Raw genomic sequence first — 23,916 nt, forward strand, 5'->3', positions numbered from 1 at the left:
CTGACATTGCTCTCTTGCTGAAAGAGAAAAGTTGAGCGAGCTCGGAGTGAGTGTGTGTGTGTGAGTACGTGTGTGTGTGTGTGGAGGCTGGAGTACTCTTTGATCGGCAACACTTAGGGGCAAAGAAGCAACTTTTTTTTTTTTTACTGGAATCAAGACTTTACTGGGTGACCTCAGGGTGCTATCTGCAACGATAACCACACTACCCTGAAGGCTGAAGCTGGGTGCATCGGACACCCCCCCCCCCGAGACGTCAATCTCTGCTCAAGGTCCCCGTGGAGGGGTGGCTCAAGTAGTGCCTCCATTGACACAAGGTGCTTTGAAGGACAGGGGCTGGCCCTGGGAGCATGGCGTCCTTGGATGCTGTAGGCGCTGGACAGCGTCCCCCAAGTGGGTCTGAAAGGTCTCCATCTCAGCCAGTCGCCGCTCCTGAGGGGGTTAGCAGCAGGGGGCTTAGAGCCAGCAGAGGGCTGCACCCCAACCCTTACTCTTACACCCCTCAGACCCACATGTCCCAGGACTGGGCTGGCATCTCACCAGATTTTTCATCCTGTGACTCTCCCTGCTTGGAAAGTCATGCTCAGAATCCGACTCTGAGTTCCTGCAGGGGAAGGGGGTGGGGGGTGTCGGGAGAGCCAGAGGTTAGAGGCTAAGGGAATCCCTTCCAGCTCCTGGTTAGAGACCCAGACATTCAGAGGGGCGGGGCTTGGGGCTGGAGGCGGGGCTTGTATAGACTGGAGGGCGGTGCCTAAGGTGCCTCTGATTCCAGCCTGACCCTGAAGAAAGATGGGATGTCGGAGCTTGGAACGGTCAACAGGAGCTGGGGCTTGGCTAACCCTGAGTGGAGCCGGGGCTGGGTAAGGGAAGCGCTCAGCCTGGCTGCTTGGGGGGCCTGGACTGGCGTATGTGGGGGGTGGGCCCACTTCGGGGCGGGACTGACCAAGAGGCGGGGCCTGAACAGATTACTGGGGGCGCGGCTGACCTAGGGGTATGGCCGTCCAGGCGCGACTGACAGGCACAGCCCCCCCTCCACTCCGGGGGCAGGCCCGTCTTGGCGGGGGCGGGGCTAGCGGCGGGGGTGGGGCTCACCCAGCGCGGAGCCTGGAGTCCAGGTCCTGCAGCTGGCCCCGCAGCTGCTGCTGCTGCTCCGTCAAGGCCCGGATGTGGGTGCTCAGCGACTCCACCAGGCGGGCCAGCGCTTTCTGCTCCTCGCGCAGGGCGGCCACCTCGCCCTGCAGCTCCGTTAGCTATGCGGGAGACATCGGCTGTAATCCGACCCACCCGCCATCGTCCCGCCCCTTCGTCTCCCGGGAGACCCTGTCCTCCTCCCCGTCTGAGTCCCGGGCGCTCGGGCCACGTCACCGCCCGGGGAAGCACGGCTGCGGTCGTGCGAGGGGGTAAAGCCCAGACGGCGGGCTCCGAAAGCGAGATCTCCGGAGCAAGGCGCCGACCGGGGCTGCACCCCACCTTGCCCAGGGGTCGCGGCGTGTCCGGTGCGTGGTCTCGATCTCGCGGCTGGTCCAGCTGGCGCTGCCAGGGCACCGACGGCTTCCGAGGCAGCGAGGCCGAAGCCCCGATTCGGGGTCTGCCGCGGGGCGCGGCGCTGGAGTGCAGGGAGTCCTTGGGGCGCGTCCGCGGTCCCGCAGACGGGCGGCGGCGAGCGGGGCGCCGGGCAGGGACGCTCTGCGTGCGTTGCACCGGCCGCTGCCGCCGCGGGAGTCGGTCCTCATCGGGCCGCGGCCGGGCCCAGCTCCCCGCGCCGAGAAAGCTACGCAGGGACTGGCTCTTGGAGATGAGGGGCGTGTGCTTTGGGAGGTCCCGGGGGGCCACGAAGCCAGGTTTTTCCCCTGCGGACAAGCTGCGGGTGGGGTGGGAAGGTTCAGATCCTGGAAGGACTCCTGACGTGACCCTATGCCGACCTCTGAGCACCACCTCTGGACTTTTAGATCCATAAAACTCCTTTTGACTTATGACCCAGTCCTTAACTTCTATTATACCATTCTCTCTATGACCCCTGCTGTAACTCCAACCTAACCTTTGATCTGTCTGGAGCCTAGTCCCTGACCTCTGACCTCTGATGTAATGTGACCCTTGACCTGACCCTTTCCAAAGCCTCTGATTCCAGTGGGACCCTGCACTTGACCTCTGCTCATAAAAGTCTTTCTTCCCAGTGTGAACTTATTTCCTCACCAATCTCTGCATATGATCCTGCCTCCTCCCCCACACCACTGGAATCCAGATCAGACTTGTGGTTACCTGGAGTGGACCTGGGCCGGGGGCGGTAAGAGACGCATCGGCACAGACACAGGCACAGGCCGGCCCTCCTCGATGGCTCGCAGGATGGTGGGCAGGGGTTCTAGGCTGTCACAAGTGGCCTGGCCAGGTAGGCAGGGAGGATGCGGAACGTTCAGAACCCACCAGCTTTCTTGCCTCCCTCCTCTGCATCACGGGCTCTGGGCTCGGGGTCGTACCTGGTCCAGCTCTGCAAAGATGGTGCAGAGCTGCGCGTGCAGAACAGCCAACTGGAGCGCCAGGTCGCTGCTGCTCTGATAACCACCGGGGGCTGCGCCGGCATCTACCATGGCCACCTGCTCCAGGAAGCGCTGCATGGCTGGCCCGTGGTCCTCCAGGAAACCATTCATGAAACCCATGTAGGCTTCCTTCTCGCCAAACCTGCGTTGTCAGGGCCAGGCTGGGTGAGTCACGGCAGGCACAGGCCACCCCCCTACGCCCCCTCGCACGGTTTGCCCAGGCTTCCACCACCTACGGGGCACAGTTGGCAAGGTTCTGGATGACCTTGGCGATCAGCGTGAGGGTGCGGGCTGGGCCGGGTGCCGGGTGTTCTGGGGCCAGGCCAAAGAGGCTGGGTGCCAGGATGGCGGGGCACAGGAGCCGCAGGAAGAGGGAGGCACACACCAGTCGGGGGCCCAGCGCCTCAGAGCCGCGAGTTTTGCACGCTTCTCGCCAGCTTGAGAACACGGTGGCCAGCTCTGCCGGGAACCAGCTAAAGGCAGAACAGGGTGGTGGTCAGAGAGAGTATAAAGTTCACACAGGTGATCAAGCTCCTAAACTCAGGGGTCCGTGTTGTGCCACAGTGGATGAAGCCACCACTTGCAAAAAGCCGGCATCCTTTCTGGGGACCTGTTTGAGTCCCGACTGCTCGATTCTGGTCCAGCTCCCTGCTAACGCACCTGGGAAAGCAGCAGAAGATGGCCCAAGTGCTTGGATCCCTGCACCCACATGAGAGACCAGGATAAAGCTACTGGCTCCCAGCTTTGGCTTGGCCCAGCCTTAGCTTTGTGGCTATTTGGGCGAATGAACCAGTGGTTGGAAGATCTCTCTTTGTCTCTCCATATCTGTGTTACTCTGCCCTTCCAACCTAAAGTCAGGCTTTGCAGTTACAAGCGCACTTGGGGTCAGGGTGTGGGGTTTGGGAGGCAGGGTCACTTAAGGTCAGGGGTCATGGGATTGGGGGAGGGGTCAGGGAATGTGCTTAAAGGACAAGGCATTGGTTTGAGTTACCTGGGTCATGTGGTATGGCCTTGGTTGCAAGCTCTGGCCAATAAAACCTCAGGACACCTAGTTAAACTTGAATCTCTGATACGCACTGAATATGGTGTTTTGCAGAACCATATCCCAAATATCACATCAAATGTAAGTAAGCATCCCAAGTTTCATCCGGCCACCGTAATTGAGGGTGGGGGGGAGGGTTGGTCAAGGTTAGCAGCGGGGCTGCTGGGGCCCCGATTCTCACTCGTAGGAGTGGACGATGGTTTCGAAGACCTCCTCACAGCTGTTCCGGAGTCTGGTCTGGTGCTGGGGCAGCTCCGGGGCAGGACATTTACTGGGGTCCACCTCACAGTCCTCAGTGGAGGCACAGAGACGCTGCACGACCTGCCCTGAAAGCCCAGCACAGTCGCACAGGGGTTGGGGCCACAGCCATGCCAAAGCACCACACCCAGCCTCCAGCTCTAGCTCCAACTCCCACCACTCATCCTTGGGAGGAGGCCCCAACCGCTCCCGGGATGGTTCCCACCTCCGCAAACACCACACACTGGCAGAAGCATCCAGGCTCCCCGGGAGACTCCCGGCTCTCCCCCTCCCCAGCTCACCCAGGGTCTCCTGCAGGTAATCCTGGGCCACCAGCTTCATGTACTCGTCGATGGCTTTGGTGGCTAACGTGTTTTCCCGGAACAGCAGCGCCTCACGGCCTCCACAGCGAACCAGCTCGGCGGTGCCCAGATCTGTCACCAAAGCCTGGGCGGGGCGGGGCGGGGCGGGGCGGGGCGGGACAGCACGTGGCGGCGGGGCGCAGACTGAGCCTGGGCAATCCAGGCCCCTGGGCCGTCTCTCATACCTGGGGCACGGGCCCGGCCCCTTGTAGCTGATGCACAAGGAGTGCCGGATCTGAATCTTTACTCTCTTAGTCTTGAGTGATGAAACTCAACCCAGGCCCCGCCCCTCAAGTTATCCACAAGTGCAGCTCAAGCCCCGCCCCTGCCAAGAAGTCTCCGCCCCTCCGTGGCTCCGCCCCGTTTAGGCCTCGCCTCCCCGCTGCTGTCCAGCGCACGGGGTCCATCCGTCCGCGCGCCTCACCTGAGCCTGTCCGGTGGCCTGCAGCACGCGCACCATGGCGGCCGCCAGCTCCTCCTTGGCCTGAGCAGGTAGAGCGGGCTCCAGCGCCCCGCAGAGGCGCGCGTAGTGAAAGGTGAGGAACTCCGCCAGCTCCTTGTAGCGTTCAGACGGCAGCACCCGCAGGCGTCGCGCCCGGATCCGTGCCCGCAGCGCCGCGCCCGCCGGCGCCCCGAGCAGCGGGAACCAGCGCTCCAGGCCGGCGGCTGGCGCGCGGGGCACGGCCAGCTCCTCCAGCTCCAGCGCCACGCGGCCCAGCGCCGCAGCCCCGGAGCCGGAGCCGGAGCCACGCAGCCGCAGCGACAGGCGCCGCGCCGGTGGCAGCGCTTCGAAGTGGAAGCGCTCGGCCCAGAAGAGCGGGCCTGGGCCGGCGCGCGGTGCGGTGCGCGCCAGCAGGGCGCCGTCCAGCCACAGCTCGGCGCGCACGCCCGGGGACGCGGCCGCCGCCGTCCGGGGCAGCCCCTTCGCCTCGTGCACCCACACGCTCAGCCACGTCTCTTCCCGCTCCACGTTGTCCTGTGGCGGGAGGGAGGACGAGAGGGGGCGCGTGTCGGAGATCAGTGGGGTGATGAGGGTGGGGGTCGCGGGAGATTCCGGGGGGTTCCTGAGGCCCAGAGTGAGGACTTGGCGAGTGCCCGGGAGGAGTGACAACAGGTTTCGGTGCCAGGACTTGATAGAAAGGGGCGGGTCTGACAGGCAGAATCGGCGCGGGTTGGGGTATGGATCGATAGACTAGAAGGGGCGGGGGTCTCCTCGCTGCTGCAGAAGCTGTGGGCGGGGCAGGCCTGTGTCAGGGGGCGGAGCTACGGCTGGAACGCTGTTTGGGGAGCATAAGAGAGGCGTGCCCGGGAGTGGGCGGGGTGTCCACGTCCAGCCTTCTAGTGCAGGGGTGGGGTGGGGTGGGGTGGATGGCGGGGACAGTGAATGACCTGGCTGGGCTGGAACTGACGACGAAGATCCTGAATCCAGCGGTCTCTCTGAGCGGCAGAGCGACACGAGAAGCAGCGGCTCCCGCCTGCCCATGTAACCTTTGGCACCAGGGGATTCCAAGGTGACGTGGAAGCCAAAGGTGGAGCCACAGGGCTCTGCCCCTAAGCCACCCTCCAGCACCTTGGGGGCCACTCCCCATGGGGGTGCACCCCCTGCACTTACCTGGAAGCAATGGGGCTCCCCCAGGAGGCTGGGATGCAGCGGCCAGACTCGCACGTCCCGCTCGGCGCCCAGGTCCAGCTCAGAGAGCGTGGCCAGCGATTCCCTAGAGCCTAGAGCACTGGGAGACCTGGGGGGCCTGGTTGGGTGGGGGGAGGGAGGAGGTGAGCAAGGGGTCACTCCTCCTTCCTCCCTACCACCCTGTCGCCCCTACAGGGAGAGGAAGGCTAGGAAACACTCCTTGGATCTAAACAGGATCTGGTCCCCAGGCTCTCTCTCCACCCCTTTCACATGAGGCCCCATCAATTTCAGGATAAACCCAACTCCGGTGACTTCCTGTAGTCCAAGCCTTGCGCTCATCCCCCTTGGTTGAATTCCTTGCTTTCTGAACCCTGGCTGCCCAACCCTGCTTCTGTCGCTTCCTTCAGCCTCTTGGCCATTGTACTTGCTGTTCCCTCTGCTGGAATGCTTTTCCCCACCCCCTCTCGTGGCCGACTTGACTTCCCTCCATCCTTCAGCGCTCAGCTCAAGGGTCCCTTCTTCCCTCACCCTTCCAGACCTGGGTATGTGTTGGCCAACTTTGCTTCCAGCCCCTTGGCAACCCTTACCCGTCCCGAGAAGTGTTGGATCCTGCCTCTGACCTGGCCTTTTTCTTCTCTTTCAGTCTCTTGAGCAATCCCTATAGGAAGGAGAGCGTCGGGGGGCTGGGCAGACCCTGTGCTCCCTCCTCCCCAGCTCCATCCCACCCACCCCCACCTGAGATGTCCCAGAGGATCTTGGGTAAATGAGGCCCAGCTCAGGCTATATTAGTAGGAGTAACCAGGGCAGCCAACAGCTCCCATTTCTAAAGCAATCATTACTTTTTTGAAGCTCTACAGATCTCTTGTAACAGCCCACCTAGAGGCTAGCCCATTATTAGGGACATCAGGTGACACAGAGAGCCCGTGCTTTGACCCACACTGCCCAGTGCGAGGCTCCTCTCAGCTCAGTGGGCCTGGGAGTCCCTGCTGCGCCTGTCTCCCCATCATGGAAGACTCACCCTAACATTGTGCACTTGGTTGGGGTTAGCGGTCTCCGTCTCAGTCCTTCCGAGGCTCCGATCTGTGTGAGTGTGTATTGGGGAGATTGGGAAGTCAAATCATTTTGGGGATGCCTGAAGAGATCCCCCAGTGCCCCAGCATGCCCTTTCTCCCTTCCACCCTGCCCCAACATTCAAACTTACCTGGGTCTCTGTAGTTCCCCATGGCCACTTGGATGCTGCCTTCGGAGCTGGCACTTCCCACCCGGGGCCGTCGAAGACCCTGTAGGCAGTCAGAAAGAGGAGGCTGGCAGAGGGAGAGGCAAAAGCTGCCTGTCATCCTCCCTCCCACCCCACCTCTGAGGAGGAGGAGGAGGAGCATGGGAGGGGGCGGGGCTGGGGGTGGGCAGTGAATGACCTGGCTGCCTGCTTGCCCAGGCACCCATCTCACCTCCTCTTCCCCGCCAAATAGCACCAGCCTCCCGTCCAGCAGGGTAAAACTGCCGATGTCCCAAACAGGTGCATCAGGAGTGGGTGCCTCGGGAATCTGTGGGACAGTGGGCTCCGGCTCTGGGAAGATGGGGGACACACTCAGAGACCCAGGAGCCCTTCCTTGTTCCTCCCTCCAGCCAACCTCTCCATTCGCTGAGCCCCATCTGAGATTCTCTCCTCGGTGCCGCTCAGGAGCCATGCCAGGCTGTGTGCGTGACCTTGGGGCAGTTGCTGCTTCTCCCTGGGCCTTGTCCTCACCAACCCTGTTCCATGGGACCATATCTATCTCTCCACACACTTCCCGTTAATCCATCAGAAATAATCATGAGACTGTTATAGAGCAAGTGTTGTGGTTCAGTGAGTTAAGCCATCCCTTGGGACGCTCACATCCCATATCCAAACGTAGCTTCTGCTAATGCACCCTGAGAGGCAGCAGATGCAAGTGCTTGGGTCCCTGCACCCATGTGTGAGACTTGGATGGAGTTCCTGGCTCCTGGCTTCAGCGTGGCCCAGCCCTGGCTGTTGTGGGCATTTGATTTGGAGAGTAAACCAGAGGATAGATGACATAGCACGCTCTCTTTCTCTGTTAGCCTTTCAAGTAGATGAGAAAATAAACACTTTTTTAAGATTTATTTATCAGATCCTGTTGCTGTGAATTTGTTCTGAGAGGAGGAGTATGGTGGGTGCAGGAGACACAGAGTCACCACACAGACCCTGGGAGTCAGGTGAAAGTGGGCCAGAGGTGAGCAGCCTGCAGACTCATTTATTTCAGTTGGTGCAGCAGCTTAAATAGCCAAGGCAGCCAATCCAGTCAAGGGGCGGTTTATGCCCTAACCAATCACAGCCTGTCGCCAGGCAGTTTCCGAAGCCATCCAATCACAACCTGTTGCCAGGCAGGCTCCATTGCCATGTGGTTTCCAAAGCCATTCCTAAGTAACTGATGCTTGCTTGCCAGCGGCCATCTTGGCATGGCCTTCTCATTCCAACACATTGGCCAGCATTGTGACACAGTTAAGCCACCATCTGCAATGTTGGCATCCACTATGAGTTCTGGTTTGAGTCTGGCTGCTCCACTTCCAATGCAGCTTCCCACTAATGCACCTTGGGAGGCAGCAGACTCAAGTGCTTGGGTCCCTGCCACCCACATGGGAGACCCAGATGGAGCTGCTGGATCCTGGTGTGGGCCTGGCACAGCTCTGGGTATTGTGGCCATTTGAGAAATGAGCGAGCAGATGGAAGATATCTCTCTCTGGCTCCCTCTGTAACTAAATACATTTAAAAAAAGTTTTTTTAAAAAAAAGATTTATTTATTTTAAAGGCAGAGTTACATCCATTGGTTCACTACCCAAATGGCCAGGACTGGGCCAGGCCAAAGCTGGGAGCCAGGAACTCCATCTAAGTCTCCCACTTGGATGCCAGGGGCCCAAGTACTTGGGCCATCTTCCACTGCTTTCCCAGGTGCATTAGCAGGGAGCTGGATCAGAAGTGGAGCAGCTGGGACTCGAACTGGCACCCGTATGATATTTTGGTGTTGGTACTACAAACAGCGGCTTAACCCGCTATGCCGTAACACCAGCCACAAAAGCTATTGTAACAGAAGCCTAGGGCTGTTGAATGGCTTGCTCAGGGTCACACAGCTTGTGAATAGCTGAGCGAGGCTTCAGAGACAAACATTTCTTCTCTTAATCAAAACAGTGGGTAGATCTAACAGGTTAAAAAAAAAAAAAAAGACCAGAAGCCAAGAACTATGGGAACTATGGTTCCTTACCTAAACAACTAATCTAAGGCAGAAAGTATTCAAAGTTTGAGAAAGGAACAAAGTTTGGCCACAAGGGGGGGTCACTTTCTTGGGGAAGGGACGGTGTTGGCCAGTGAGGTCAGGGAGGACGTCCAACAGGGGAGAAGAGTTTGAACCAGAGAAGCCTCAGGTGCCAGTTGGAGGAACTAGGTTTTATCCTGGGAGTAATGGGAGGTGTTAGGGTAGGTGATGAGAGGATCTGCTCAGGAGTCAGCTGTCTCTGGGTCTCGTGGTGTGGGGATTGCTTGGTTGCAGAGTGGGAGTATGAGGGGGGCCATTTGGGACACTTGCATCTCATATCAGTGACTGGGTCCACATCCCTGGCTTCTCACTTTTTTCAAATATCGATTCATTTATTTGAGAGACAGAGTTAGAGAGAGAGAGAGAGATCGAGAGAGAGAGAGATCGAGAGAGATCTTCCATCTGCTGGTTCACTCCCCAAATGGCCACAATGGTCGGACCTTGGGGGAAGTCAGGAGCCAGGGGCCAGGAGCTTCCTCTGGGTCTCCCATGGGGGTGTAGGGGCCCAAGCACTTGGGCCATCTTCTGCCGTTTCCCAGGCCATCAACAGAGAGCTGGAACAGAAGTGGAACAGCTGGGACTCGAACCGGTGCTCATATGGGATGCTGGCACTGCAGGTGGCAGCTTTACCTGCTATGCCACAGCGCCAGCTCCCAGAGCCGCCTTCTGAAGTTCATTTTTCATCAGATTCTGGCTTCAGCCTGAGCCAGTGCTGGCTGCTGTGGGCATTTGAGGGAATCAACCAGCAAATGAAAGCTAGCTCTCTCTCTCTCTCCCTCTCAATCTGTCTCTTAAATAAAAATAAATACAGTTGTTTTTTAAAGCTGGAGATATGAATGAGAGAGTTAAATGAACTTCCAGCAGTTAGCCCTCTACTCTCTAGCCTTACCACCAGTGGCTGTTAAGGGACAACCACCATGCATCAATAGGTCACTTCCAGTATGCAGGGTCCCAAGGCACTCATTTCCATGGCCTCCTGGTCCTCTCTGGATTCCCACTGTGTGAGTCTTGGCACCAGCTATCATTTTAGTGTTGGCGTGTTTGTTGGCTGTCACCTCCTTCCCCCCACCTCCAACCACCACCACCACCATTGCTGTGAGTGTACCAGGCAGAGTGCCAGCTGTCTCAGTCCCTGCTGTATTCTTATTGCCTAAACCAGGGTCTGGCACACAAAATGAAATATTGCACCCTTCAAGGTAGGGATCGGAATTCCCGTTTAACTGATGGGGCAAACTCAGGCTCCAGGGGGTGCAGAAACTAAGACACAAAGGCTCAAAGGAAGAAGAGCAAGGAGGCGGAGGCAGAGGACCTGCCAAGGACAGACCCAACGGCACCAAGAGCAGTTTGACGTCTGGATGAAGTTACTGCGCCTCTATGGTCCTGCCTCTTCCACAGGCTGGACCACCCGCCATGCCCACAGATACCCCCTCCCTGGCTACTCCCCCAGCCCCTCTCTAGGTGGAAAGAGGGAAGAGCTGGGGCCCCAGTCGCTTCCTGCCTGACTTTCGTACTCCCCACAACTTCCTGTGTCTGTGCGGCTGATGCTTCTTTGGAGGCAAACACGACTAAGCATCCGGCCGCCTAGCCTGGCCAAGCTCAGGGTAGAGGAGTTGGGGGAAGGGGAGAAAGCCACGTACCTGGGGTGTCTGTCTCTGGTTCTGGCTCCGGTGGTGGGGTCTTCTGTTTCCCCCAGAGGGTCTTGGAGAGCCGGAGGCGACTGGTTCGTGACTCCTTGGGGGGTGCAGACAGCACCCGACGGAACAGCGAGCGAGAGGCTGGCTGGGGACTCACCATGGACTCCTGGTGGCTCAGCGCCCTTCCCCAGCCTGCCAGCCGGGCCCAGCGGAACCCTCCGGCCCCTTTCTCCCCGTTGCCCCCTGTGTGCCAGCGGTAGGAGGTCAGTGGCGAGGAGGCTGCCGGCTGGGGCTGGGGAGCCTGGCTCGGTGATGGTGGTGGGTCCATGGCGGGGCTTCTCCTGGGAGGCACAAGACAGGGTCACGGTTCTGCCCAGTGTCTGCCCTCATCTTGGCACCCTCTCCCACTCCCACTCTGCCCCCCAGGGAGGCCCCTTAGCCAGGGGGAGGCCCCCTGCACTTGAGCCCTTACCTAATTCCCTGAAGAGCCCCACAACCCGGCAGACGTCTGTACCCTGCCTGGCTTCCTCACGCTGAGCCTGGGGCCACGTGACCCTGTCTGTCCCTCCCTGCCCCACAGCCAGGCTGGGAGGGCACAGTAGGGGCAGGATGAGGGGGCGGGGACGAGGGAGGTGGCAGAGCAGGTTTCTGACAAGAAGGACCCACCGTGCCTCGCTGGACCAGGCGGCAGCACCTGCTGCTTTCCCCAAAAGCCTCAATTACCTTCTCTGTACAATGGGTACATGCTGAACAAATGTCGGTGAGATTATGGAGAACCCTGAACTCTCAACCATGGCTGGCTGGGTCATGTCTGTGGGGTGCCCCCAAACAGATGTGTCCACCAGAAATATTAGGGTTCGCCATAGATCCAGACTAGAAATAATCCTAGTTCAATGATAGTACAGTGGATGAATGATGGTCTTGTCACACAGTGGAAGATACCTTATCTTGGTTTGTGGAACATGGAATTAAAAGATGGGGGAGGGTGTTAGGTGCGGTGATTAAGATGCTATTTGGAGCCAGCGCTGAAGCTCAATAGGCTAATCCTCCGCCTTGTGGCGCCAGCACACCAGGTTCTAGTCCCGGTTGGGGCGCCGGATTCTGTCCCGGTTGCCCCTCTTCCAGGCCAGCTCTCTGCTGTGGCCCGGGAGTGCAGTGGAGGATGGCCCAAGTGCTTGGGCCCTGCACCCCATGGGAGACCAGGAGAAGCACCTGGCTCCTGGCTTCGGATCAGTGCGGTGCGCTGGCCGCAGCATGCTGGCCGCGGCGGCCATTGGAGGGTGAACCAAAGGCAAAAAGGAAGACCTTTCTCTCTCTCACTGTCCACTCTGCCTGTCAAAAAATTCAAAAAAGATGCTATTTGGGGGGCTGTGTTGGGGCACAGGGGGTCCAGCAGCTGCCAATGTCCCATATTAGAGTGCTGGGTTGAGCCTCCATTCCTCTGCTTCTGACCCAGCTTCTTTCTAATGCACCTGGAAAAGCAGCAGATGGGAGAGTAGTGGGTCAAGCGGCCACCTGCAGCACCAGCATCCCATATGGGCATCGGTTCAAGTTCCCACTGCTCCACTTCTGATCTAGCTCCCTGCAATGTGCCTGGGAAAGCAGTGGAAGATGGCCCAAGTGCCTTGATGCTTATACCCACATGGGAGGCCCAGTCCTGGCTGTTGCGGCCATTTGGGGAGTGAATGCATGAAGGATCTCTCTTTGTCTCTGCCTCTCTGTAGTTCTGCCTTTCAAATAAATAAATAAAAAATTTTAATAGGAAGGCAGCAGGTGATGGCTCAAGTGCTTGGGGTCCTGTCAACCATGTGGGAGACTCTGATGGAGTTCCTGGTTCCTGGCTTGGACCTGGCCCAGCCCTTGTCTGTTTCGGTCATTTGGGAAGTGACCCAGTGGATAAAATTACCCCCCCGGCCCCTCCCATGGATAAAAGATCCCTCCCTCTGTTTCTCCCTCTCATGCTGTTCATGCTGTGTCTTTCTTTCTTGCTTGCTTGACAGGCAGAGTTAGACAGTGAGAGAGAGAGACAGAGAGAAAGGTCTTCCTTCCGTTGGTTCACCCCACAAATGGCTGCTACAGCCAGTGCGCCACGCCGATCTGAAGCCAGAAACCAGGTGCCTCTTCCTGGTCTCCCATGCGGGTGCAGGGCCCAAGCACCTGGGCCATCCTCCACTGCCTTCCGGGCCACAGCAGAGAGTTGGATCGGAAGAGGAGCAACCGGACAGAATCTGGTGTCCCAACCAGGACTAGAACCCGGTGTGCCGGCGCCGCAGGCAGAGGATTAGCCAAGTGAGCCGAGGTGTCGGCCCTCATGCTGTGTCTTTCAAATAAATAAATTAAAAAAAAAAAAGAGGCTTTTATCCAGGAGTTTGGGTTTGAGTCACAACTCTGGTTGCAATCCAGTCTCCTGCCAGTGGGTATTCTGGGAGGCAGCAGTTGATAGTTCAAAACCAGAATTGATGGGGCCAGTGCTGTGGTGCAGCGGGTTAAAGCCCTGGCCTGAAGTGCCAGCAGACCATACGGGTGCCGGTTCTAGTCCCGGCTGCTCCATTTCTGATCTAGCTCTCTGCTATGGCCTGGGATAGCAGTAGAAGATGGCCCAAGTCCCTAGGCTCCTGCACCCACGTGGGAGACCCAGAAGAAGCTCCTGGCTCCTGGCTTTGGATTGGCGCAGCTCCGGCCATTGCAGTCATCTGGGGAGTGAACCAGCGGATGGAAGACCTCTCTCTCTAACTCTGTCTTTCAAATAAATAAAATAAATCTTTAAAAAAAAAAAGTCAGGATTGAGTTTTAGGCTCCCTGCTGCTGCTGCCGCCTTTTTTTTTCCCTCTGGGATTTAGAAAGGAAGGCAGAGCTACTGAGAGAGAGAAGGAGAAGCAGAGAGAGGGAGAGGTCTTCTATCCACCGGTACACTCCCCAATTGGCTACAGTGGCCAGAGCTGGGCCGATCTGAAGCCAGGAGCCAGGAGCTTCTTCTTGGTCTCCCACATAGGGAGACCCAAACACTTGGCCATTTTCTGCTGCTTCCCAGGTGCATTAGCAGGGAGCTGGATTGGAAGTGGAGCAACTGGGACTCGAACCGGTGCTCATATGGGATGCCAATGTCACAGGTGGTGGCTTTACCTGTTATGCCACAATGCCAGCACCCTGAATTCCATTAAAAATATTTTACTTATTTGAGAGACACAGAGAGAACTTCCATTGACTGGTTTACTCCCCAAATGCCTGTAATAGTTGAGTCCAGGACAAAACCAGGAGCCTGCAACTCCATCTGGGTCTCCCACACGGGTGCAGAGGTCCAAACACTTGTGCCGTCTTCTGCTGCTTTCCCAGGTGCATTAGCAGGGAGCGGGATCGGAAGCCAGGAAGAAACTGGCTCTCTGGTATGGGAGGATAGCACTACAGGCAGTGGATTTGAATGGCTGCACCAAGCCAGCCCTGCCTTTTCTTTACTGAAGTGAAAATTCACATAGCACACATTTAACACGTTCTATTTTTTGAGCTGGGTGCTGCCTGCCTGGGTGTGGTTCCTAGCAGAAACTCATCAGCCGTGCATTCTGTTGTGTGATCCTGTATTGGTTACTCCTCCTGTCCATGGTTCCTTGAAGAAATAAAAATGCAAAAGGTGAGTTCACGGTGTTTCTGAGGAATAAGTGAGCGGGTGTCATTCGGACCCAGAAACTGGACTGCAGGGGGTGGCGCGCCAGCTGGCCCCTGTGTCACCGTGTGACGTCCGGGGAGTCACTTCCTCTCTCTCAGACTAGGTTTCCTTGTTTGTATGGCAAGATGATAATATCAGTTTCAAGAGGTTCATAAGGTGAGTCTTTGTTGATTCAACAAATGTCTCCTCAGTGTCTACTACGTTGAAGAAGCCCCGGGGAATGAGATAACTGTGGTTCCTGCCTTCCTGAAGCCCACCGGTCACGGAGAGAGACAGATCCTAAATGCGAGCACAGGACATTTGTGGCTAGTGAAGGGCACTGGGATGTGAGCCTTGAGGCACAGCAGGGTAAGCCACTGCCTGAGATAGCTGCATCCCGTATGGACACCGGTTCGAGTCCCGGCTGCTCCACTTCTGCTCCAGCTCTCTGCTAAGGCACCTGGGAAAGCAGCCGCAGATGACTCAAGTGCTTCAGTCCCCGCTACCCATGTGGGAGAATGGCATGGAGTTCCTGGATCCTGGCTTCGGCCACATGCAGTTCTGGGCTGTTGTGGCCATTTGGGGGGGGGGGCGGGTGAACCAGCGGATGGAGGATCTCTCTCTCTCTCTCTCTCTCTCTCTGTAATTGCCTTTCAAGTAAATAAATAAAAGATTACTTGGAAGGAAATAGATTGGAGTAGATGTTGAGCAGGACTGCTGCTCTTGGAGCTGGAAAAATCAGAGAGGGCTTTCCTGAGGAGGTGACATTTACACTGACGTATAAACAGGAGGTGTATACCAGGTAGAGGAAATAGTTTTTGCAAAGGCAGGGTTGCCAAGAATCCATGGGATGTAGAGGGTAGACTGCATGGGTGTGTGGCCTGTGTAATCCCAAAGGACCCTAGGATCAGAAGGATCCACTCTGCTGCTTTCCTGAAATTATTGCATTTTTAAAGCAAGGAACCCTGCATTTTTCTTTTGCACTGGGTCTTGTAAACTTTGCAGTCTATTCTGAGTAGGAGGTCTTTATTTCTTGCTTTTATTTTTTAAAAATCTTTTATATAAAGATTGATTCATTTATTTGAAAGTCAGAGTTGAGAAAGAGAGAGAGAGAGAGAGAGAGAGAGAGAGAGATCTTCCATCTGTTGGTTCATGCCCCAGATGGCTGCAACAGCCAGGGCTGGGCCAGGCTGAAGCCAGAAGATTTCTTTGCGTCTCCCACATGGGTGGCAGAGCCTCAAGCACCTTCCACCACTTTTCCAGGTGCATTAGCAGGGAGCTGGATGGGAAGTGGAGCAGCTGGGACTCAAACCGATGCCCCGTTTGGGATGCTGGTGTCGTAGGCAGTGGCTTTACTCCCTACACCACAATGCCAGCCCCTGTTTTATTATTTTTGACTATCAGATTGTAATTGAATATGTCTGTGGGTTGTGATGTCATATGATATATGCATACAAGGTGGAATGATCAAAGCAAGCTGAGGGGGACGGTGCTGTGGCATAGCAGGCAAAGCTGCTGCCTGCAGTGCCAGCATCCCATGTGGGCGCCGGTTTGAGACCCGGTTGCTCCACTTCTGATCCAGCTCTCTTCTGTGGCCTGGGAAAGCGGTGGAAGATAGCCCAAGTCCTGCACCCATGTGGGGGACCTGGAGGAAGCTCCTGGCTCCTGGCTTTGGATTGGTGCAGCTCTGACTGTTTCAGCCAACTGGGGAGTGAACCAGCAGATGGAAGACCTCTCTCTGCCTCTACTTCTCTTTCTGTGTAACTATGACTTTCAGATAAAAAAAAGAATCTTCAAAAAAAAAAAAAAGGCAAGCTAAGGAGTGGGGGGTGTCTTTGCACACACAAGTGCACTTCGAAGAGTTTGTGAAGGGGCCAGCACTGTGTCACAGCACGTTAAGCCACTGCTTGGAACCCCTGCATCCCAAACTGGAGTGTCTGGGGTCAAGTCCCGGCTACTCTGCTTCCAGTCCAGCTCCCTGCTAATGTGCTTAGGAGTGTGGCAGATGATGGCCCAGGGACCCGGATCCCTGCCACCCATGCAGGAGACCCAGATGGTATTCCTGGCTCCTGGTTTCAGCCTGGACCAGCCCTGGCTGCTTCGACCATTTAGACAGTCAATCAGTGGATGGAAGATCTCTCTCTCTCTCTCATGCTGCCTTTCCAATCAATCAATCAATTTCTCTTTTTTTGAAAAAAGTATTTGTTTATTTATTTCAAAGGCAGAGTTACAGAGAGGCAGAGGCGGGGGTGGGGTGGTGGTCTTCCATTCGCTGGTTCACTCCCCAAATGTCCACAATGGCTGGAGCTGGGGCGATCCAAAGCCAGGAGCCAGGAGTTTCTTCTGGGTTTCTCATGTGGGTACAGGGGCCCAAGCACCCAGGCCATCTTTACTGCTTTTCCAGGCCATCAGAGGGCTAGATCGGAAGTGGAGCAGCTGGGACTTGAACTGGTGCCCATATGCGATGCTGGCACGGTGGGCAGCAGCTTTACCTGCTACACTACAGTGCTGGCCCTGATCAATCTTTTTAATAAGTTTGTGGAAGCAGCCAGCATTATGGCATGGTGGGTAAAGCTGCCACCTGCAGCACCAGCATCTCATATGGGCACTGGTTTGTGTCTCAGCTGCTCCACTTCCCATCCAGCTCCCTGCTCATGGCCTGGGAAAATAGCAGAAGATGATCCCAAGTACTTGGGCCCCTGCCACCTATGTGGGAGACCTGGATAAAGCTCCTCGCTTCAGCCTGGCCCGGTGCTGGTCATTGTGGCCATTTGGATAGTGAACCAGTGGATGGAAGAGCTCCTCTCTGTGTTTCTCTCTTTCTCTCTCTCTGTAACTCTGGCCTTTAAAAAGTTTGTGAAAAATAGAATTAAATAATAAGTTTATTTTGGTGCCCCAAATTTTGAAATATATGGATAATTTTTCCATAATACACTTTTCCATGAACTTTCTGAAGACTTCATTGTTTTTTAAAAAGATGTTATTTATTTGCTTGGGGGGTAGAGTTACAGACAGAGAGAGGGAGAGACACAGAAAGAGAGAGGTCTTCCACCCACTGGTTCACTCCCCAAATGGCTGCAATGGCTTGAGTGGGGCTGATCCAAAGCCAGGGGCCAGGAGCTTCTTCCAGGTTTCCCAAGTGGATGCAGGGGCCCGAGGACTTGGGCCATCTTCCACTGCTTTCTCAGGTGAATTGTCAGGGAGGTGGATCAGAAGTGGAGCAGCCAGGACTTGGACTGGCGCCCATATGGAATGCCGGCTCTGCATAGCCTACTATGCCACAGCACCAGCCCAGAGACTTCTTATATACATACATTTCAAACCATTTTTGCACCAAAGTAGAATTATCTTGAATTTTTTTCTAACCTATTGATTCGCATTTTTTGAAAGACAAAGACAAAGACAGAGGCAGAGAGAGAGAGAGAGAGAGAGATCCCATCTACCTGGTTCACTCTTCAAATGCCCACAACAACTGGAGCTGGGCTAAACCAAAGCCTGGAGCCCAGAATCCAATCCAGGTTATCTACATGGGTGGTGGCAACCCAAGAACTCGAGCCATCATCTGCTGCCTCCCAGGATGACCGACAGCAGGAAGCTGGACTAGAAAGCAGAGCTGGGATTTGAACCCAAGTGCTGATACTGGATGCAGGTGTCTTATGGATACAGCTGGGTCTTATGTGCCATGCTGCAGCCCCTGTCCTGGAATTCTCATCGCAGGTCTGCTCTGGGCAAACTCCAGCAAGACGACAGGTGCAAACACAGAGGAAGCAGGAACAGGTGCTTTCTCTCCAGGGTCTCTTTATTGGAGGTCTGCGGTGGGGGGGATGCTCCTTGAGGGGTGGGCTCTGTTCCGTCTGCGAGAGCTCCTCCTGGCCGTTCTCCTCCTCACAGTCTAGAAAAAGGCAAGGGAGTGTGTGAGGCCTGGGGTTGTGGGTGGCTGGGTTTGCCCTCCTGGAGGTGGGATAGGGACCCAGAGCCAGAGCGCCCACTGCAGGCTGGTGTGGGCAGAGCAGGCGCGTGGCAGGAGGAGGCAGGGAGCCTGAGATAGTCCAGGTGTGACTGAGAGGTGCTTAAGCGGTCGAGGCTGGGGGGCCGGGACAGGGCGAGGCCATGGCTGGGTGGAGGTTGTGTTGGCAGAAGGGGGTGACAGGCGGGGGTCGGGGGCCTCAGACTCACGGCGGCGAAGCGTGGCCAGGTGCGCAGTAGGCCGAAGAGCGCGTCTCCCGGGCAGTCGGTGGACACGAGCTGGCGGTGGCCGAGCAGCGCGTAGTCGGCCCGCAGGAGACCGGCGCGTAGCGCGCAGGCGGGGAGCTGGTCTCGCAGGGCGCGCTGCGCGGCCTCGGTGGGCAGCGCTGCCGTGTAGTTGCCCACGAAGGCCACGCCGAAGCCGCGGGAGTTGTGGCCGAGCGTGTGTGCGCCCACCCAGTGCCAGCCGCGGCCCTCGTACACGTAGCCGTCCGAGCCCACCACGAAACTGCGCAGGGAGGGGAGCGAGAGAGGTAGGCGTCCGGGGGGCACCTTCTCCTTTGGCCAGGAGCCTTGGGACCCCCCAAGTCCCGGGGGACACCCGACTGCATTGACCTCTCCTGGTATGCCCCCTGCGTCGCGCCCCTCTCGCCACTTTTTCTCAAGTCTAGCATGTCCTGCCCCAGTCCCAACCCTCTCATAGGCTCTGCCCCTCCCCCAAACCCCGCCTCTGCCCTACTTCCATCTCCGCCCTCAGGGGTCCTACCCTTGGTTATCTTCTTAGAATTGTGCCTATGAAATCTGGTCTCGTTATATAAATAAAATTAAAAAAAAAAAACAGATTTCCACGGTTCAGCTATTTCTAGTCCTCCATAAGGCCCCGGCCCGAGAATAGACCCTCTCCAACTTAGTCCCACGCTTAGCAAACTCTTCCCCTGTCAAGCCACACCCCCTCGCAAAGGCTCCGCCCCCTCAGCCTCCCACCCGAGCTCCTCCGCCCCGCCCCTGCTCCAGGCCCGGCCTCGCCCACCTGTAGCCTATGTCGTCCCAGCCACGCGTGTCCTGGTGGAAACGTTGCATGGAGCGCATGTCGGCGGCGCAGTGCGCGAAGTCGGTGCAGGCTGGCGCCGGCACGTACGTGTGATGCACGTACAAGAACCCCAGCGGCAGCTGCAGTGGCTTCGGATGGCCCCGGTAGGGCGCTGCGCCCCAGCGGCAGCGCGGGTGGATGGCGGGGCATCCTAAGGGCCAGGGCGTGCAGGGCTGGGGTCAGCAAGCGTTTCCCCGTGACAGCGCGGGTCGGCACCATCCCTCCAGCCTCCTCCCAGGTTTGGGACGAGGGGTCTGGTGTCACCGCACCCTGGCCCCCGTTGGGGGACAGCTGGACTAAAATCGAACACCATCCTTAGCTTTGCTGCAATAGCTTCAGGATAAAGCCCAAGACTTTGAGAGCAGATTTCAAGGCTCTGCGGTCTCTCCAGCTGGCCCCGCCCTGAGCGTTGGGACAGAACAGCCACACTGAGGAAATAAGACTGTGGCATAGCCCCTCCCCCGGGAGCCTGCGATCCCGTGGCCAACAGCTCCTTCACTTCCCATCCAGCTCCCTGCACCTGGGGAAACAGCGGAGGATGGCCCAAATACCTGAGCCCCTGCCACCCACGTGGGAGCTCTGGATGGAGCTCCTGGCTCCCAAACCTACGCTGTTGCAACCATTTGGAGAGTGAACCAGTGAATGGAAGATCTCTGTCATTTCAAATACATAAGTAAATTTTTTTATAGGATGGGGAATCTCCGTTGAGATTCAGCAAACCCAAGAGGTGGCTGAGATGTCGTGAGGTCCAGAGAAGTGAAGCAACTTCCCTGAAGACGCTCTGACCTTGCACTTCAACTCTGCTTTAGCAGAGGCTGAGACTGTTATTGGGAACATCCGCTTCCTCACATTAAAAAAAAAAAAAAATCAGGGGCAGATGTGTCATAGTAGGTAAAGCCGCCACCGCAGTGCCAGCATCCCATATGGGCACCAGTTCGAGTCCCGGCTGCTCCGCTTCTGTTCCAACTGCCTGCTAATGTGCCTGGAAAAAGCAGTAGAGGATGCCCCCAAGTGCTTGGGCCTCTGCCACCCACTTGGGAGACCCGGATGAAACTCCTGGCTCCTGGGTTTGGCCTGGCCTAGCCTGTGGCTGTTGGGGCCATCTGGGGAGTAAATCAGCAGATGGAGGATTTCTCTCTCTCTCTCAGCCTTAAAAATTAAAATAAATCTTAAAAAATTATCAAAAAATTAATCAGATGAACTCCTGCTCATCCTTCAAAGCTCCGCCACAGCACTGGCTCGCCTGTGCAGCTGTCTCTGCCTCCCAACCAGATACCTGGTTGTGCCTTCTGTGTGCACCCCCCCCCCCACCACCCCACCTAGTCCTGGGCTTTCTTGATCACAAAGAGTGGGGAGGAAGAGGGTCAGAGAGGGTGGGGGCCATCTCACCCAGGAAGGCCTCAGTGAACTCCTTGGTGGCGTGGGTAGCCACCTGGGCCAGCTGTTCTTGGCTCATATTCTGCAGCTGGGGGTGGGCTGGCTCCAGGGCCTGTAGCAGGACAAGGGCCCCCAACACCTGCCGTGCCAGGGTAGGGGCCAAAGCCAGAGTGGCCCCATTCTGCCGTCGGAAGTTGCTGCGGAGTCCCGGGTCTCCCGCAACCCCAGCTCCATAGTACTGGCCCAGCAGGTCGCTGAGGGGTAGCCGGGGCTCAGGGTTCCGGCTCAGGTAGTCTCCGAGGAGGATCCCGTCCAGGGCACCATTGAGGAAGGCCATGGTGAGTGCTGACGGCTTGGGGTCCAGGAGCGTGAAGTTCCTTGGGAAAGAGAGCTCATCCCAGCAGCCCTCCGTTCCCAGGCCTGGCTGGCTCGGGATTTGGGGGTCTTGGAGGAAGGTCAGGCCCAGGTCTCCAGCCAGGGTAGCCACCAGGAGGCTGTCCATAGTATTGGGGGACTCGGCTTGGTCTGCTGGGAAGCTGGCTCCAGCACCCCAGGACGCAGCGGCGTAGCTATCCAAGGTCAAGTTCACAGCCCTGCGCCCCCGCAACCCTGCCTCCAGCCCCACCAGCAGAGGCTCCACGGCCACGGTTGAGCCATCAGGGGCCAGCACCACCCCATATTCCTGCCCGTTCCGTACATCATGTCTGGTAACTTCCTCCACGAAGCTTAGGAGCTCGGGGCTCAGTGGGCGGGGCTCCCGCGCCGCAGCCTTGAACTCTGGTGCCTCCAGGAGGAAGCCACGGAGTGGGTTGCGGTGGCCAGCGTCCTGCACTGACAACAGCCATGCGGGGGCTGTGTGTCTGGCCTCAGTGGCTGGTGCCTCCTGCTCCAGCTCGGTCAGGGCCTGGATTACAGATTCCATGTTCAAGGGCAAAGAGGCTGCAGATAAGAGAGGACGTGTGAGGCCAGAGGGGCAGCTTCCTGCCTTCCTAAACCTTCCCCAGCCGATTCTGCCTTTTCCTGGCGCTCCCGGCTCTCTTTCTGAGGATCTGGGTCCCGAGCACTGTCCTGGGCAGACAGGGAAACTGAGGCAGGCTGTGTTGGCCCAGGAGTTTGGACCACCTGTGAGCACTGGGGAGACACAGTGGGGTTACGAGCAGGAGAGGGCCAGAGCTAGGCTGGCATTCTAAGACTGTGCCTTTGGCTGCTTTGTGGAGCTGGATTTTGGTGTGTGTGTGTGTGTGTATGTGTGTGTGTGCAGGGATAGACAAGGTAGCCAGGGTGTGGTGGGGTGGTGAGTGATGAAGATGGCAGAGGGGTCCCCCGATACTAAAGGGGTGGGGAAGATGGACAGGTTTAGGTGACAGAGCAGAAGTGGGTGATTTTACAGGGAAAAGTGTCTTAAAGGAAACCCCAGGGGGAGGAGCGGGGCAGGCTTGTGCCTTGTGGGGGGAAGTATCAGTGGCTGTACCTGGGCCCCAGAAGGGCTAGGATCATCTGAGTAGTGGTTGGGTTGTTGAATCATGTTTATTCAATATGTATCATGTGCCAAGCTCCACTCTGGGTGGCTTACGTAACTTAACTCATGTGATCTTCACAACAACCCCGCAAGCTGGGTCCTATCGGCTGCCTTTCATAGCTAAGCCACCCGGAGCACAGAGAGGTTCAGTTACCCACAAAGGCCACACAGCTGGGAAAACGGCAGAGACAGGACTTGAACCCAGGATGCTTTAATCCCCTCCCAGTCCAGAATCTGAGTTCTCCTCCAGACAGCCTGTTCTGTAATTTCTCCATAACCTTGTTCTTCCCTGCATAAAAAATGTCCCCTTCGGTCGGCGCTGTGGCACAGCGGGTTAACGCCCTGGCCTGCAGTGCCAGCATCCCATGTGGGTGCCGGTTTGAGACCTGGCTGCTCCACTTCCCAGCCAGCTCTCTGCTATGGCCTGGGATAGCAGTAAAACATGGTCCAAGTCTTTGGGCCCCTGCACCCGCATGGGAGACCCAGAAGACGTTCCTGGCTTCAGATTGGCACAGCTCCAGCCTTTGCGGCCAATTGGGGAGTGAACCATCGGAAGGAAGACCTCTCTCTCTCTCTTTCTCTCTCTCTCTCTCTCTGCCTCTCCTCTCTCTGTGTAACTCTGACTTTCAAATAAATAAATAAATCTTTTTTAAAAAAAGTTCCATTCTTCCTCTCTACCAAATGCAATTCTTTCTGTCCTCTCTCCGTGCCTCCTCCTCCAGGAAGCCTTCCTTCCCAGGTCCCAGGTCCCAGGTCCCAGGTCCCAGGTCCTTTCCACCCATTCCTGACCTGATTTCACAGGGCTAGGAACATCTGTATCCCCAGACTGAGAGCTGGGGCCCCTGAGATCTCCAGCCACACCTCACACAGGACCAGAGAGAGGGGAGCGGAGAGTCCCGGCTCCAGGCCTCTGCCTTCCCCCAACCCCGACCCGACCCACCTCTCCCTGGCTCCGGCCACAACAGCAATCCAAGCAGGATCCCGAAGACACCCCAGGTCATCATTGTGGGGTCGCAGCTTCCTGGGGGCAGTGCCCTGACAGTCTCAGCCGGGAACCTTAGCAGGTGCTGTTCAGAGACAGGCACAGAGAACCAAGCAGAGTCTTTGGCCCTCTCAAAGTCCAGCGGTGAATGACACGGTCACCCCCTCGCAGAGCTGTGGGCGGGAGGCAGCAGCAGCAGCAGTGGCAGCGGGGTGGTGGTGGTCAGAGTACCCTAGGCCAAGGTCATCTGGGGCTCAACAGCTCTCCCATCCTGTTCTGTGCCTCTCAGGCTGAAACCAAGGGTCAGTAAGCCAGGCTCAACTTAGGAGGGGCCTGAAGGAGGGGTGGTTCAGAATCCAACAATGTGCCTATTCTCGACAGAGGTAAACTGAGGCTCATCCAGTAAATCCAGCTCTCTCCCAACAGTGACAGCTCTATAGCTGCTGCTGACCACTGCAGAGTACTCTCATTTTCCCACCTGCCGGGCTGGTTAAGACTGGCTGTGTTGTGGCTGGAGGCACAGGGTGGGGGGGAAGGAGCTGTCATTCTGTGTCTCAGCAGATGGTGGGTGCAGGGGCTGAGGGCAGGGGCCAGGAGA

General features: G+C 57.2%; 2 protein-coding genes across 2 annotated transcripts; both read right to left on the reverse strand.

The window, feature by feature from the left end:
• Nucleotides 1–132: 132 nt before the first annotated feature.
• RASAL3 (RAS protein activator like 3) lies at nucleotides 133–11,347 on the reverse strand. The gene is made up of 18 exons (XM_051837907.3): nucleotides 11,217–11,347; nucleotides 10,748–11,085; nucleotides 7,251–7,369; nucleotides 7,004–7,082; nucleotides 6,821–6,882; nucleotides 6,390–6,460; nucleotides 5,785–5,920; nucleotides 5,562–5,660; nucleotides 4,597–5,148; nucleotides 4,113–4,257; nucleotides 3,755–3,899; nucleotides 2,768–3,004; nucleotides 2,472–2,673; nucleotides 2,257–2,375; nucleotides 1,468–1,858; nucleotides 1,090–1,247; nucleotides 538–601; nucleotides 133–429 (listed from the first exon to the last, which is right to left on the reverse strand). Exons 2-18 carry the CDS (start codon nucleotides 11,070–11,072, stop codon nucleotides 289–291), a joined length of 3,045 nt encoding a protein of 1,014 aa, XP_051693867.3. The 5' UTR covers nucleotides 11,073–11,085; nucleotides 11,217–11,347; the 3' UTR covers nucleotides 133–288.
• A 5,875-nt stretch (nucleotides 11,348–17,222) lies between these two features.
• PGLYRP2 (peptidoglycan recognition protein 2) lies at nucleotides 17,223–23,515 on the reverse strand. The gene is made up of 5 exons (XM_002722806.6): nucleotides 23,277–23,515; nucleotides 20,830–21,756; nucleotides 19,381–19,591; nucleotides 18,561–18,858; nucleotides 17,223–18,276 (listed from the first exon to the last, which is right to left on the reverse strand). The coding sequence occupies exons 1-5, from the start codon at nucleotides 23,338–23,340 to the stop codon at nucleotides 18,184–18,186; spliced, it is 1,593 nt and encodes a 530-aa protein (XP_002722852.4). The 5' UTR covers nucleotides 23,341–23,515; the 3' UTR covers nucleotides 17,223–18,183.
• Nucleotides 23,516–23,916: the final 401 nt, after the last annotated feature.

The sequence above is a fragment of the Oryctolagus cuniculus genome, chromosome 16, assembly GCF_051225735.1.
Source record: "Oryctolagus cuniculus isolate XC-2025 breed Fujian yellow rabbit chromosome 16, ASM5122573v1, whole genome shotgun sequence".
In the NCBI taxonomy this organism is placed as follows: domain Eukaryota; kingdom Metazoa; phylum Chordata; class Mammalia; order Lagomorpha; family Leporidae; genus Oryctolagus; species Oryctolagus cuniculus.